Below are 14,910 nucleotides of genomic sequence, written 5' to 3'. Positions count from 1 at the left end.
AAAAAATGCCAAAGAACAAGCTTCTAGCAACCAGAAGCAATAAAAAATGAGACTTAAATAATGTGGAGACAAAATGCTTTTGGCGCCAAAAATGACGCCACATCCGGAACGCCGACATTTTTGGCGCAAAATAACGTCAAAAAATGACGCAACTTCCGGCGACACGTATGACGCCGGAAACGGAAATAGATTTTTTGCGCCAAAAAAGTCCGCGCCAAGAATGACGCAATAAAATGAAGCATTTTCAGCCCCCGCGAGCCTAACAGCCCACAGGGAAGAGTCAAATTTTTGAAGGTAAGAAAAAATGATTAAATCAAATGCATTATCCCAAATATGAAACTGACTGTCTGAAAATAAGGAAAGTTGAACATTCTGAGTCAAGGCAAATAAATGTTTGAATACATATATTTAGAACTTTATAAACAAAGTGCCCAACCATAGCTTAGAGTGTCACAGAAAATAAGATTTACTTACCCCAGGACACTCATCTACATGTTTGTAGAAAGCCAAACCAGTACTGAAACGAGAATCAGCAGAGGTAATGGTATATATAAAAGAGTATATCGTCGATCTGAAAAGGGAGGTAAGAGATGAATCTCTACGACCGATAACAGAGAACCTATGAAATAGACCCCGTAGAAGGAGATCACTGCATTCAAATAGGCAATACTCTCCTCACATCCCTCTGACATTCACTGCACGCTGAGAGGAAAACCGGGCTCCAACTTGCTGCGGAGCGCATATCAACGTAGAATCTAGCACAAACTTACTTCACCACCTCCATCGGAGGCAAAGTTTGTAAAACTGAATTGTGGGTGTGGTGAGGGGTGTATTTATAGGCATTTTGAGGTTTGGGAAACTTTGCCCCTCCTGGTAGGAATGTATATCCCATACGTCACTAGCTCATGGACTCTTGCTAATTACATGAAAGAAAGTTACATAGTATTAGAACACATTGAGACTCTAAAAGGAAGGCTGGAGTCCAGTGTATGGCATTTACATAAATGACTGTGCTTGAGAGGATCAGACCTCAGCTTTTCATACAGCAGAATATTCATCAGTTTCCTACTTCTAGCAGATTTCTGGTAAAAAGCTGTAATTGAAAGGACCATGAAGGAACCTAAAGCTACCAATATAAGTTTGTCACCTTTTTTGTTAAAGGGACAGTCAACACCAGATTTTTTGTTGTTTTAAAAGATAGATAATCCCTTTATTCCCCATTCCCCAGTTTTGCATAACCAACACGATTATATTAATATAATTTTACCTCTGTGATTAACTTGTATCTAAGCATCTTCTGACAAGCCCCCTGATCACATGACATTTTATTTATTATCTATTGACTTGCATTTTAGCCAAATATTGCAGTGTCTGCCACAATCCACAGGCGTGATCACAATGTTATCTATATGGTTTAAATGAACTAGCTCTCCCCCGTTATGAAAAGCAAATAAAGCATGTGATAAGAGGCGGCCTTCAAAGGCTTAGAAATTAGCATATGAGCCTTCCTAGGTTTAGCTTTCAACTAAGAATACCAAGAGAACAAAGCAAAATTGGTAATAAAAGTAAATTGGAAAGTTGTTTAAAATGACATGCTCTATTTGAAACATGAACGTTTTAAGGAACATAGTAGTTAAAATTGAACAGCAAGTGGAAGCATTAATCAGTGGTTCAGCAAAAGCTTTTACTCTGCACCTATGGATGGTGAGTATATGTAGATATGCACCCACACTGGTGAGGAATATAATGAGTAAGCTATAATGCACTATAGGATGCAGAACTGATCTTACCTATCATATGGCGTGTACCCGTTCTGCTGTAGGAAATCGTCCTTAAGAAGCTTGGCCACCTCCAGGGTGATTTTATCAGTTTCTGCCAAGGAAGCCTAAAAATCCAACACAATTACCAGCTGAGTAACTGACCAGAACATTCTACAAATATATTACTTTTTATTCCTACGTCAGTGCCAATTATGACACAAAGTTTAGAAACAGTCACTTGTGCAATTAAATTAGAATTCACCTCTAGATCAGAGAGGTGTGAGGGAATTCCCCACATTTCACCTCATGATCCATAAAGTTATAAGTAAGAGCGGCACCTGCTGAATATGGCTGGCACTTGACCCGCACCCTCTTACCTTCCCCACAAGCTGCACGATCTCTGCAAGGTCTTCCTCTTCCTGTAGGATCTCCTTTGCTTTGGTTCTGAGTGGTACAAATTCAGCAAAGTGCTTGTCGTAGTACTCATCTAGTGGCCGTGTGTACTTGCTGTAGCTGATAAGCCAGTTAACGGACGGGAAGTGCTTTCTCTGAGCCAGTTTCTTATCCAATCCCCAGAACACCTTTATTTAGAAATAAAAAACAACTCAGAGCATGCACGGCAACTTAGTATAAATCAGTCACCAGTAAGAGAATAGAAACATTTGTTCAGAATTGCTCAAGTTCTAAACACTACTAGATCATTTTATATTCAGATTAAGGTGTTGTACTCTCTAGCAAGGCTGTAATGATCTAGAAATTACTATGAATTGCCTTGTAAAATGTTTTCAGTTAATTATGGGGCAACCTGCAGACACGTGGTATTATCTACAATAAGCTTTGTAAAACTTTACAAGGGTCCTGTATTAACTCATAAGTTAAACGCTGGAGACCTCAGCAGCTACCTCAAATCACTGCAAACACGAAATTTTAGAATCTGTCAAGGCACAGGATATTAGTTTTTAAAGTATATCCTTTTAACCGTCACAAGAGCCACAACAAGAATTTGGAAAAAAAAAAGTTAGATCCCTAGACATTGAAAATATATAACAAAGTAAAATATATTTCAGAAATAATAAATCATTCTATACTACAAAGAAATCTAACGCAGCTGAGGCTGGTAACAATCAATTTACCTGAACAATGCCCAGAGTGGCAGATGTGACAGGGTCTGAGAAATCACCACCAGGAGGCGACACACTGCGGAGAAAGCACAGGACACAGCGCATGAAACAATCATGTGACATTTACTTTATTTTTACCTTGGTACAGAATCCCATCTGCGCGAGTGTGTAAAATGCGCATAAATGATAAACACATAGGAACACTAACAATATTGTACACAGTCTACACACTAACTGTGTAGTTTATCAGGAAAAGAGTTTCTATGCTACCAGTAAGTATGATTGTCTTAAAGGGACAGTCAACACCAGAATTTTTGTTGTTTAAAAAGATAGATAATCCTATTCCCCAGTTTTGCATAACCAACACAGTTATAATACATGTTTTACATCTGTAATAACCTTGTATCTATGCCTCTGCAAACTGCCCCCTTTATCAGTTCTTTTGACAGATTTACATTTAGCCAATCATTGCTCGCTATATAAAATGCATGAACTAATGCTATCTAGTGGTGAAAACTGTAAAAACACATTTAGATTAGAGGCGACCTTCAAGGTCTAAGAAATTAGCATATAAGTCTCCTAAATTTAGCTTTCAACAAAGAATACCAAGAGAACAAAGCAAAATCGAAGATGAAAGTAAATTGGAAAGTTGTTTAAAATTGCATGCCCTATCTAAATCATGAAAATGTATTTTGGACTTTACGGTCACTTTAAGTATAAAGGGTTAGACAAATAACAGCAGCTTCCTCTGAGTGATAGTGCAGATGAAGACAGATACTCTGCCAAGTCTCCAATATACACAATACAAAAAAAATGTCCACAGCACTGTATTATAAGATCTTCCCTGAAACTACTACTGAAAAGACACTGCTTTTTTTATTGGGACATAGATAATCTTGTTGTATGGGTTACACTGGGGCATGAAGCAGGCACTGTAGCATGTGTGACACTAACATTTAAACTCTTTTAAACAGAAAGGGTAAAATGTTTTTATTAGGCTTTATTTTCTGACACATACTTAACTTGATTAAACAATACAAGTTTAAACTGAAAGTGAGGCTGAATTTTCTATTTCAGCAATTTATTCATTTCCCCATTGCTTTAAAATAAAAACAATGCAACATTTTAAACGGTCTGGTTTGAAAAAACGGATAATTTATGTTACTCAGTGTACCAGGAAGCTATTTTTAGTGCCTCTCTGTGTCGCAGCAGTAATTTGAGCATGGCAGTTGCGGTCACATGACTGACTTTACTTCAGAAGGTTTCTGAGGAAAAAGTTGTTTTTCTCCATTTCTGGGTAATCCGGTCTTAATTGGTAGCGGTAAGGCACCTCAGTAATTGAGATGTGGGGTTGCCTGAGGGGTATTTTAGAAGCTTGATGTTTATTAAATGTTTTTTCTTAACTTTCTCACATAATTTAAGATGGGGATCGATCCTAATTTGGGCTAAAATTTAAAGTGTAATTTTTTCCTTGTCTTATTTTAATTGAATACTAAAATCTTTGAAACTTATCTGTACAAGTTTATTTCGTTTCACAACATGTCTGACATGGAGCAAGAGCCTGCTGTCATTAAGTCATGCTTATTATGTTTAGATGCACAAATTGCAGCTCCTATGCAATTTTGTTCTTCATGTGTCAAGAAAACCTTGCAAAATAAAGGTAACATTTTTGAGCCTAATGTCTCTCAGGATGATGCTGTTAAAATAATACCTCAGCTTTCTCCTGCTACGTCCCAAGCCTCAATGGCGTCACATACAGTTCCCTGCGGTTCCTCTATAACTCCTAGTGGAGTTTATTTAAAAGCAGAAATTGCTGCCTAGGTATCTTCAGCGGTATCTGTGGCATTAGCTGCCATTCCCAGATTACAGGGAAAACGCAAGAGGAAATCTAGAAATTCAGAAAGTAAGGTGCCTGTCCTCAGTTCTGCTCCCCAAGTTGCCCTTTCTCATAAGTCCGATGAGGAAGATACATCGGGACTTTGAGTGTGAAATCTCAAGATTCGGACAGTATAATTCCTTCTTCTGAGACTGAGGTGGTATCCTTCAGATTTAAGCTTGAACACCTTTGTCTATTGTTAAAGGAGGTTTTAGCTACTTTAGATGACTCTGATAACCCTGTCGTCACTCCTACGAAATCTAGTAAACTTAATAGTTTCTTTGATGAAACTTCCACTTCGGAGGTTTTTCCTGTGCCGGACTATGCTAAGGAGATGATCTCACAGGAATGGGAGAAACCAGGGGTGTCTTTTTCCCCGTCTCCCATTTTTAAGAAAATGTTTCCTGTCGAGGACTACATTAAAGACCCTTGGTATACTGTACCCAAAGTTCAAGGGGACATTGGCTAAGAGAACCACTATTCCTATTGAGGATAGCTACTCTTTTAAAAGGATCCGATAGACAAGAAGCTGGCTTATTTGAAAAAGATTTATGTTCATCAAGGTCTCCAATGGCAACCTGCGGTGTGTATTGCCACCGTGACTAGTGAGGCATCTTATTGGTTCGACACCTTGTCTGATTCTCTTCAAGTAGAGACTTCCTTGGATGAAATTCAAGATAGGATGAAAGATCTTAAAATTGATCAATTCCTTTACAGCAGATGCCATTTTACAGGTTGTTAGACTAGGAGCTAAAACTTCTAGTTTCGCTGTCATAGCCCGCAGGGCATTAGTTTAAATCCTGGTCTGTGGACGTTTCCTCTAAAGTCAAGCTTCTGGCGATTCCTTACAAGGGCAAAACCTTGTTTAGCAGAAATTATCTATGATATCACGGGTGGAAAAGGGTCTTTTCTACCTCAATATAAGAAGAATAGGCCTAAAGGACGTCAAGTAATTTCGTTCCTTTTGTAACTTCAGAGGAAAGCCTTCTTCTTCCAAGCAGGGACAATCCAAGTCTTCTTGGAAACTTAATCAGTCTTGGAACAAGGGGAAACAATCAAAGAAATCTGCAGCCGATTCCAAATGAGCATGAAGGGTTTGCCCCCGATCCGGGATTTGGGGGCAGACTCTCAGTTCTCTCAAGCCTGGATACAAGATGTCCCAGATCCCTGGACTGTGGACATAGTATCCCAGGGTTACAAATTGGAATTCAAGACTTTTCCTCTTCCTCCTCTCAAGATTATCTGCAGACCAGATAAAGAGAGAGGCGCTCTTGAAATGTATACAAAATCTTTCCTCCCTGGGAGTGATAGTTTCAGTGCAGGAACAGGGTCTCGGGTTCTACTCAAACCTATTTGTGGTTCCCAAAAAAAGAGGGAACTTACCGTCCCATTCTAGACTTGAAGTGTCTAAACAAGTTTCTCAAAGGTCCATCCTTCAAGATGGAGCTTATACGCTCCATTCTTCCTTTAGTACAAGAGGGTCAGTTCATGACAACCATAGACCTAAAGGATGCGTATCTTCATGTTCCTATTCACAGGGACCATCACAGATTCCTGAGATTTGCCTTTCTGGAAAAACATTTCCAGTTTGTGGCTCTTCCATTTGGTTTAGCCACGGCTCCCAGAATTTTTTCAAAGGTTCTGGGGGCTCTTTCGGCAGTGATCCATTCTCGTGGAATTGCTGTGGCACCCTACCTGGACTACATATTGGTTCAGGCGCCATCTTTTCAACAAGCAAAATCTTACACAGAGATATTGTTGTCTTTTCTTCGTTCCTACGGATGGAATGTGAATCTGGAAAAAAAGCTCCCTTTCTCCTGTTACAAGAGTAGTGTTCTTAGGGACCATAATAGATTTTCTATTGATGAAGATTTTTCTGACAGAGGTCAGGAAAAAAATAATAATTTCCTCTTGCCTCTCTCTTCAGGCTACTGCTCATCCTTCAGTGGCTCAATTTATGGAGGTAATCGGTCTGATGGTGGCATGGGCATAATTCCTTTTGCTCGATTCCATTTGAGAGCTCTCTAGTTGTGCATGCTCAGACAATGAAATGGCGACCATTCTGATCTATCTCAGAGAATAGAGTTAGATCAGTCATCTAGGTACTCTCTCCCATGGTGGATTTCTATGGAACATCTGTCTCAGGGCACATGCTTTCGGAGAACTTTCTGGGTGATCGTGAACACTGATGCCAGCCTGCTGGGCAGCAGTCTGTAACTCATTAAATGCTCAGGGCCTTTGGACTCAGGAGGAGTCTGCTCTTCCCATCAACATCTTGGAGTTGAGGGTGATTTACAATGCTCTATTGGCTTGGCCTCAGTTGTCCTCAGCCCAGTTTACCAGGTTCCAGTCAGACAACATAACCTCTGTGGCTTACATCAATCACCAGGGAGGAACTTGAAGTTCCTTAGGCATGAAGGAGGTTTCTCGGATTCATCAGTGGGCAGAGACCCACAATTTCTGTCTGCCATCTACATTCCAGGAGTAGACAACTGGGAAGCGGATTTTCTGAGCAGACAGACTTTTCATCCCGGGGAGTGGGAACTCCATTCAGAGTTGTTTTCCGGCTTAGTCCTCAAATGCGGGGTGCCGGAGTTAGATCTGATGTCAGAACGACAAGCTTCCAAGGTACGGTTCAAGGTCAAGAGATCTGCAGGCCATTCTGATAGATGTTCTGGCGGTTCCTTGGGTTTTCAGTTTGGCATACCCGTTTCCTCCGTTTGCTCTCCTTCCACGAGTCATTGCTCATATCAAACAGGAGAGGGCGTCGGTTATTCTAATAGCCCCTGCGTGGCCTTGCCGGATCTGGTTTGCAGACCTAGTGGAGATGTAATTTCTCCCACCTTGGATACTACCTCTGAGGAAGGACCTTCTGATTCATGGTCTCTTCCTTCATCCAAATCTTGTTTCTCTGAAGTTGACTGCTTGGAGATTGAACGCTTAATTCTGTCTATGCGTGGTTTTTCTGAGTCGGTCATTGAGACCATGATTCAGGCTCGCAAGCCTGTGGCTAGAAAGATTTACCATAAGATATGGCGTACATATCTTTATTGGTGTGAATCCAAGGGTTACTCTTGGAGTAGAATTAGAATTCCTAGAATTTTATCTTTTCTTCAGTAAGGCCTGGAGAAGGGATTTTCAGTCAGTACCCTGAAGGGTCAGATTTCTGCTTTATCAGTTTTACTACATAAACGTTTGGTGGATGTGCCAGATATGCAATCTTTTTGTCAGGCCTTGGTCAAAATCAGGCCCGTCTTTAAGTCTAAAACAAACCAATTAAGGGGGCGTCCAAGTGGTAATACTGAAATAAATATTTAAACAGATATAACCGATCTTATCTCAATGAGGAATACAAACAAATCTGTTACAAAACAGTTATGCAATAATAGACCCAAAAGAATCCATGCTCTGCACTATTCAAAGGGCCTTGATGGATATCAAGGTATAGGTGGCTGCTCTCCTCTTCACAGACGAATCCGAACCAAACTATGAAGTGAAACACAAAACAGAGGGGCGCCTCATGTGCAGATCAACTAAAAGTGAGCATGAAATGATGCAACCAAAATCCAAAAATGGGTACTCACATTTGGCAATAGCACACCCATGTGCTGGTAGTGACGTGCTGATATCTCAGGGTGTATCAGCTCACCCTCTCTCCAGGTGCTGCTCAGCCAGTTGAATCACATCATGCCTGATGAAATGACCGTTGCCGAGAAACGCATTGCAGATAGGGGGTAAAACTTGGACACCCCTATTTTAACTCACTGCTTTTGTTTTTAAATAAACACATTTTTAAACTTAAAGGGACATGAAACACAAAATTTTTTCATGATACAGAAAAATTTTTGGGTTTTACTTCTATTTACTTCTATTAAATGTACTTCCTTCTCTTGTTATCTTTTGCTAAAAGGTTTATCTAGGACAGCTCAGTAGCAGCAAAGAACCTAGGTTCTAGCTGCTGATTGGTGTGTGCATATGTATACGGATTCTCATTGGCTCACCCATGTGTTCAGTTAGAAACCAGTAGTGCACTGCTGCTCCTTCAACAAAGCATACGAAGAGAATGAAGCAAATTTGATAATAGAAGTAAATTGGAAAGTTGTTTAAAACTGTACGTTCTATCTAAATAATGACAGATTTTTTTTGGGTTTCATGTCTCTTTAAGCACAGTTCTAGCACCTTTGTTTTTCCCATTTGAATGCTACACGGAGTTGAGCTTCATATCCTTGGATCTTTCTTGTGATTCAACTTGCTAAGCAGCACCTGGCGAGAGGGTGCGCTGATACACCCTGAGATATCAGCACGTCACTACCAGCACATTGGTGTGAAATTGCCAAATGTGAGTACCCATTTTTGGATTTTGGTTGCATCATTTCATGCTCACTTTTGGTTGATCTGCACATGAGGCGCCCTTCTGTTTTGTTTTTCACTTCACCGTCTTTAAGATTGTTGCTCCTCCTTGGAGCCTTAACCTTGTTCTTAAAGTTTTACAGCTGGCTCCATTTGAGCCGTTGCATTCCATAGACATTAAGTTGTTATCTTGGAAGGTTTTGTTTCTTGTTGCCATCTCTTCTGCTCAAAGAGTTTCGGGAACTCTCAGCTCTGCAGTGTGATTCCCCTTATCTTATTTTTCATGCCGATAAGGCGGTTCTTCGTACTAAGTTAGGTTTCCTTCCTAAGGTTGTTTCTAATATAAATATCAATCAGGAGATTGTTGTTCCCTCTCTGTGTCCTAATCCTTCTTCTTCCAAAGAACGTTTGTTACACAATTTGGATGTTGTACGTGCTCTTAAATTCTACTTACAGGCGACTAAGGATTTTCGCCAGTCCTCTGCCCTCTGTTTATTTCTCGGGGAAATGTAAAGGTCAGAAAGCTACTGCTACTTCTCTTTCTTTTTGGTTATGAAGTATAATTCTTTTTGCTTATGAGAGTGCTGGACTGCAGCCTCCTGAGAGAATTACGGCTCATTTTACAAGAGCTGTTTCCTCTTCTTGGGCTTTCAAAAATGAAGCTTCTGTGGAACAAATTTGCAAGGCTGCAACTTGGTCTTCTCTACATACTTTTTCCCAAATTTGATACTTTTGCCTCGGCTGAGGCCTCTTTTGGGAGAAGGTTCTTCAAGCGGTGGTGCCTTCTGTTTAGGACTGCCTGTCTTGTCGCTCCCTATTTATCCGTGTCCTCTAGCTTGGGTATTGGTACCCAACAGTAATTATTCAAGCTGTGGACTCACCATCTTAGGAAAGAAAAACAAAATTTATGTTTATCTGATAAATTTTTTATTTCCGGATATGGTCCACGGCCTCACCCTTTATTTTAAGACAGTTGTTCTTTTGACTATAGCCTCAGGCACCTCTATACCATGTGTTACTACTTTTTCTCCATTTCCCTTCGGGGAAATGACTGAGGGCTGTGGGTAAGGGAGTGATACTTAGCAGTTTAACTGTGGTGCTCTTTGCCTCCTCCTGCTAGCCAGGAGTGATATTCCCAACATTACTCAAGCCGTAGTCTCACCATATCCGGAAATAAATAAATTTATCAGGTAAGCATACATTTTTTTATATCCTATTAAACAATTCAGTCATCATATAGAGCAGAACTTACAACCACCATATCTCATTCTGCAAGAAGCAGGTTGATTTTACTTTCATATTCATGTAATTGACCTGTTATCTAACTACCTAGCTTACTTGTCTTTGTCAATGCAATAAACATAAGTAAATTCCTTAAATTAGTATACAAGGTCACAGGAACCAGAGGGCACCATGATTGTCCTCAAGTATAAAACACTGGTGCTTTGCATGCTGGGAGATGGACTCTGATACTTACGCTCCCACAATGCTGACACTTCCTTCCCTTTCAGGATTCCCAAGACATTTTACTCGTCCAGCTCTCTCATAGAAAGAGGCCAGACGGGCTCCCAGATAAGCAGGATAACCACTGTCTGGAAGAAGAGAAAGCACAGGCTTAGAACAGTCACATGAACAAGAAATTGCTGAAAAATATGATCTCTGCCATAAAGCAAATCTCTTGCTATCTATTCTAAAGAAATGAAATGGCCTCCATATTTGATTAAAAATAAAGTTGTATGTCTCACCTGTGAGAGCCCCATTTTTAGAAAATTACTGTGACTAGCTCTCAAATGTATGATTATTATAAGGGATCATTAACTCAAAGAATTTGTAGAATTTAAAAATTTCATATCAAAGTTGGTTAGTTGATTGCATTTAAATCCTTTGACTTTAGCGATCTTTAGATCTGGATTTTGCTTTTTATTTAAGACACCCCTATTGAAATCTGAATCCTTCCCCCCCAGTTTCTACAGTGCTGGCACTTGGCATACAGTGGATAATTTACAAACATCTAAGAATCAAATGTTAATACAAACAGACCCTTGTACCAAGTGACAGCCATATTGTGCCAGCTTCCTGTACTTATCCGGTTTACATACCAGCAGGCATTTCTGCCAGACGCCCAGAGATTTCTCTGAGAGCCTCAGCCCATCGAGATGTAGAGTCAGCCATCATACTGACGTGGTAACCCATATCTCTGAAATACTCAGATAGTGTGATTCCTGGAAGAGAGGCATGAGGAGTATTACACGCGTACCAGGGAACAAAGACAGCACGAAGACCATAGGCACATAGGCTCACCTGTGTAAATAGAGGCTTCTCTGGCTGCAACAGGCATGTTAGAGGTGTTGGCTACTAGCGAAGTTCTTTTCATAATGCTTTCTACTTTTCCATCCACTTCCATTGTCAGCTACAGCATAAGCACAAACTTTTTATTACTATTTGGCATTATGTAATATTGTGTTAAACTATAACAGAACACCACAATGATAGCTGAACAGTTGTTAAATTACTGAGGAAATGCAAATAATTTTAGTAGGGGAAAGTTACTAAATATTAGTGAAACTTTACTAGTATAGGCAAGTTTTTTCAAACTTGGGTAGTGCTTGCTGATTGGTGGCCAAATGTAGCCAATCAGCAAGCGCTTTCCATGGTTCTGAATAAAAAATGGACCGGCTCCTTAACTTAGATGCCGGCTTTTTCAAATAAAGATAGCAAGAGAACGAATAAAAATTAATAGCAATAAATTAGAAAGTCGCTTAAAATTGCATAATCTATCTGAATCATGAAAGAAAAAAAAAATTGGGTTTAGTGTCCCTTTAAGGACTATACAAAATAAACCATAAATTATGCTTACCTGATAATTTCATTTCTATCGTGGGGAGCAGAGTCCACTGCTTCATTCATCACTTGTGGGAAATAAGAACCTGGCCACCAGGAGGAGGCAAAGACACCCAAGCCAAAGGCATAAATACCTCTCCCACTTCCTTCATCCCCCAGTCATTCTGCCAAGGGAACAAGGAACAGTAGGAGAAATATCAGGGTATAAATGGTTCCAGAAGAACAAAAAATAAATTTGAGTCTGCCCACCGGAGAAGGTGCGGGTGCAGTGGACTCTTCCCCACAATGGAAATGAAATGATCAGGTAAGCATAATTTATGTTTTCCATCTAAAGGGGAGGAGAGTCCACTGCTTCATTCATCACTTGTGGGAACAAATACCCAAGCTCTAGAGGACAATGAATGAAGAAAACGGGAGGGTAAAGGAGGCGAACCCTATACTGAGGGCACCACAGCCTGCAGAACTTTCCTCCCAAAAGCTGCTTCCGCCGAAGCAAAAACGTCAAATTTGTAAAATTTTGCGAAAGTATGTAAGGATGACCAGGTAGCCGCCTTACAAATCTGCTCCATAGAAGCCTCATTCTTAAAGGCCCAAGAAGAGACCACAGATCTAGTCGAGTGAGCCGTAATCCTTTAAGGAGGCTTGTGTCCCGCTGTCTCATAAGCCAGAAGGATCATACTCCTCAACCAAAAGGATAGAGAAGTTGCAGAGGCCCTCGTGCCTTGCAGAATACAGAACGAATAAGGACATCTGTCTGAACTCCTTCGTGGCTTGAAGATAAAACTTCAAGGCCCGAACCACATCCAGATTATGAAGTAAACTCTCTTTTGAAGAGGATGGGTTAGGACACAAGGAAGGAACCACTATTTCCTGATTAATGTTACGACTCGACACTACCTTGGGAAGAAATCCCAAACCGGTTCGCAGAACGGCTTTGTCAGCATGAAAAACCAAGTAAGGAGGCTCAAATTGTAAGGCCTCAAACTCAGAGAGACTGCTTGCCGAAGCAATAGCCAATAACAGGACCTTAAATGAGAGAATCTTAATGTCCACAGCATGCATAGGCTCAAACAGAGACCTCTGCAAGACCTTAAGCACCAAGTTTAAGCTCCAGGGAGGAGCCGGATTCCTGAAAACCGGTCTAATCCTGACCAGAGCCTGAAAAAGGACTGAATATCAGGAAGCTCTGCAAGCTTCTTGTGCAACAGTACTGAAGCCGACATCTGTCCCCTTAGGGAATTGGCGGCAAGACTCTTATCCAGACCATCCTGGAGAAAGGCCAAAATCCTGGATACCTTAATCTTGTTCCAAGGGTATCCTTGTTCCTCACACCAGGACAAGTAGGTCCTCCACACCTTGTGGGAGATGAGTCTAGTGACCGGCTTCCTGGCTTGGACGAGTGCGTCGATTACACTCTCCCCGAAAAACCTCTCTTGGCTAAGACTAGGCATTCAATCTCCACGCAGTCAGCCTTGAACTAGCAGTTCCTTGCGACAAGGTAACTTCCACGGCGGATAAGACGACATCGCCACTAGATCTGCAAACCACATCTTCCGCGGCCACGACGGAGCAATCAGAATAGCCAAAGCTTGCTCCTGCTTGATGCGGGCCACTACTCGAGGTAGAAGAGGCAACGGTGGAAATATGTAGATTAGGTTGAAGTGCCAGGGTACCGCCAAGGCGTCTATCAGTTCCGCTTGGGGATCCCTGGATCGCGACCCGTATCTGGGTAGCTTGCAATTGAGTCTAGACGCCATGAGATCTATTTCCGGTGTCTCCCATCTGCTGCAGATCTCCGCAAACATCTTGGGGTGGAGAGACCATTCCCTTGGATGAAACGTCTGTATGCTCAGAAAATCCGCTTCCCAGTTGTCCACACCCGGAATGTGAATCGCTGAGAGCGAACAATTGAGTCTCTGCCCATTCCAGAATCCGAGATACTTCCCTCATTGTTAAGAAGATTCTCGTCTCCCCGTGGTGGTTTATATAAACTGAGGTGAAGTTGTCCGATTGGAATCTGATGAATTGGGACGACCCAGAGGTGGCCAAGCCTTTAGAGCGCTGAAAATCGCTCGAAGTTCCAGAATGTTTATAGGTAGGCTCGATTCCTCTCAAGTCCATCTGCCTTGTGCCTTTCTGGCACCCCAAACGGCTCCCCAACCTGATAGACTCGCATCCTTGGTTACAATCTCCCAGGATGGTCTCAGGAAAGAAGTCCCCTGGGACAACTGACCCGGTCGGGTCCACCAAGACAGGGACTCCCTCACTGGTCTGTCCAGAGTTATCTTTTGGGACAAGTCTGAATGATTGCCTTTCCATTCTCTCAACATGCACAGCTGCAGAGGTCTGAGATGAAACCTGGCGAATGGAATGACATCTATGCTGGATACCATGAGCCCGATTACCTCCATACATCTGGCCACAGATGTCCTGGAGGATGTCTGCAGGGCTAGACAGTTGGACGCCAGCTTGCAACGTCTATGATCTGTCAGGAATATCTTCATTGCAGAAGAATCTATTATCATACCTAGGAACTCCATCCTGTTGCTGGGGACCAATGAACTCTTCCCTTTGTTTATCTTCCACCCATGGGATCGAAGTAGGAGAGCTCTCGAATGATCCTCTGCCAGACTGTAGGATGAAGTCTGGACCAAGATATCGTCCAGATACGGAGACACTGCAATTCCTCTGGTTCCCGCTAGAAGAGCTCCCAGAACCTTTGTAAAGACTCTTGGGGCCGTCGCCAGACCGAACGGAAGGGCCACAAACTGGAAGTGCTGGTCCAGAAAGGCGAACCTTAGGAATTTGAAATGATCCTTGTGGATTAGAACATGAAGGTAAGCATCCTTCAGGTCTATAGTCGTCATGAATTGCCCCTCTTGAACCAGGGGCAAAATTGACCTGATCGTCACCATCTTGAACGATGGGACTGATAAAAACTTTTTTTTTTTATTTTAGGTCC

The 14,910-nt window shown here is 41.6% G+C and overlaps 1 protein-coding gene across 3 annotated transcripts in view; it reads right to left on the bottom strand.

Annotated features, from left to right (window-relative positions):
- The window catches only part of ATP6V1A (ATPase H+ transporting V1 subunit A), a 230,848-nt gene that overhangs the window by 34,428 nt on the left and 181,510 nt on the right, over positions 1-14,910 (bottom strand). For all 3 annotated transcript variants that reach the window (XM_053705827.1, XM_053705826.1, XM_053705828.1), the window contains exons 8-13: positions 11,409-11,517; positions 11,207-11,329; positions 10,585-10,699; positions 2,894-2,957; positions 2,138-2,341; positions 1,791-1,885 (exon numbers count right to left, since the gene is read on the bottom strand). In XM_053705827.1, coding sequence (XP_053561802.1) covers positions 1,791-1,885; positions 2,138-2,341; positions 2,894-2,957; positions 10,585-10,699; positions 11,207-11,329; positions 11,409-11,517 — 710 coding nt within the window. The remainder of the gene's footprint in view (positions 1-1,790; positions 1,886-2,137; positions 2,342-2,893; positions 2,958-10,584; positions 10,700-11,206; positions 11,330-11,408; positions 11,518-14,910) is intronic.

Source organism: Bombina bombina, chromosome 3 (assembly GCF_027579735.1).
Source record: "Bombina bombina isolate aBomBom1 chromosome 3, aBomBom1.pri, whole genome shotgun sequence".
Classification (NCBI taxonomy): Eukaryota; Metazoa; Chordata; class Amphibia; order Anura; family Bombinatoridae; genus Bombina; species Bombina bombina.
This window is presented reverse-complemented; position numbering and strand designations above follow the sequence as displayed.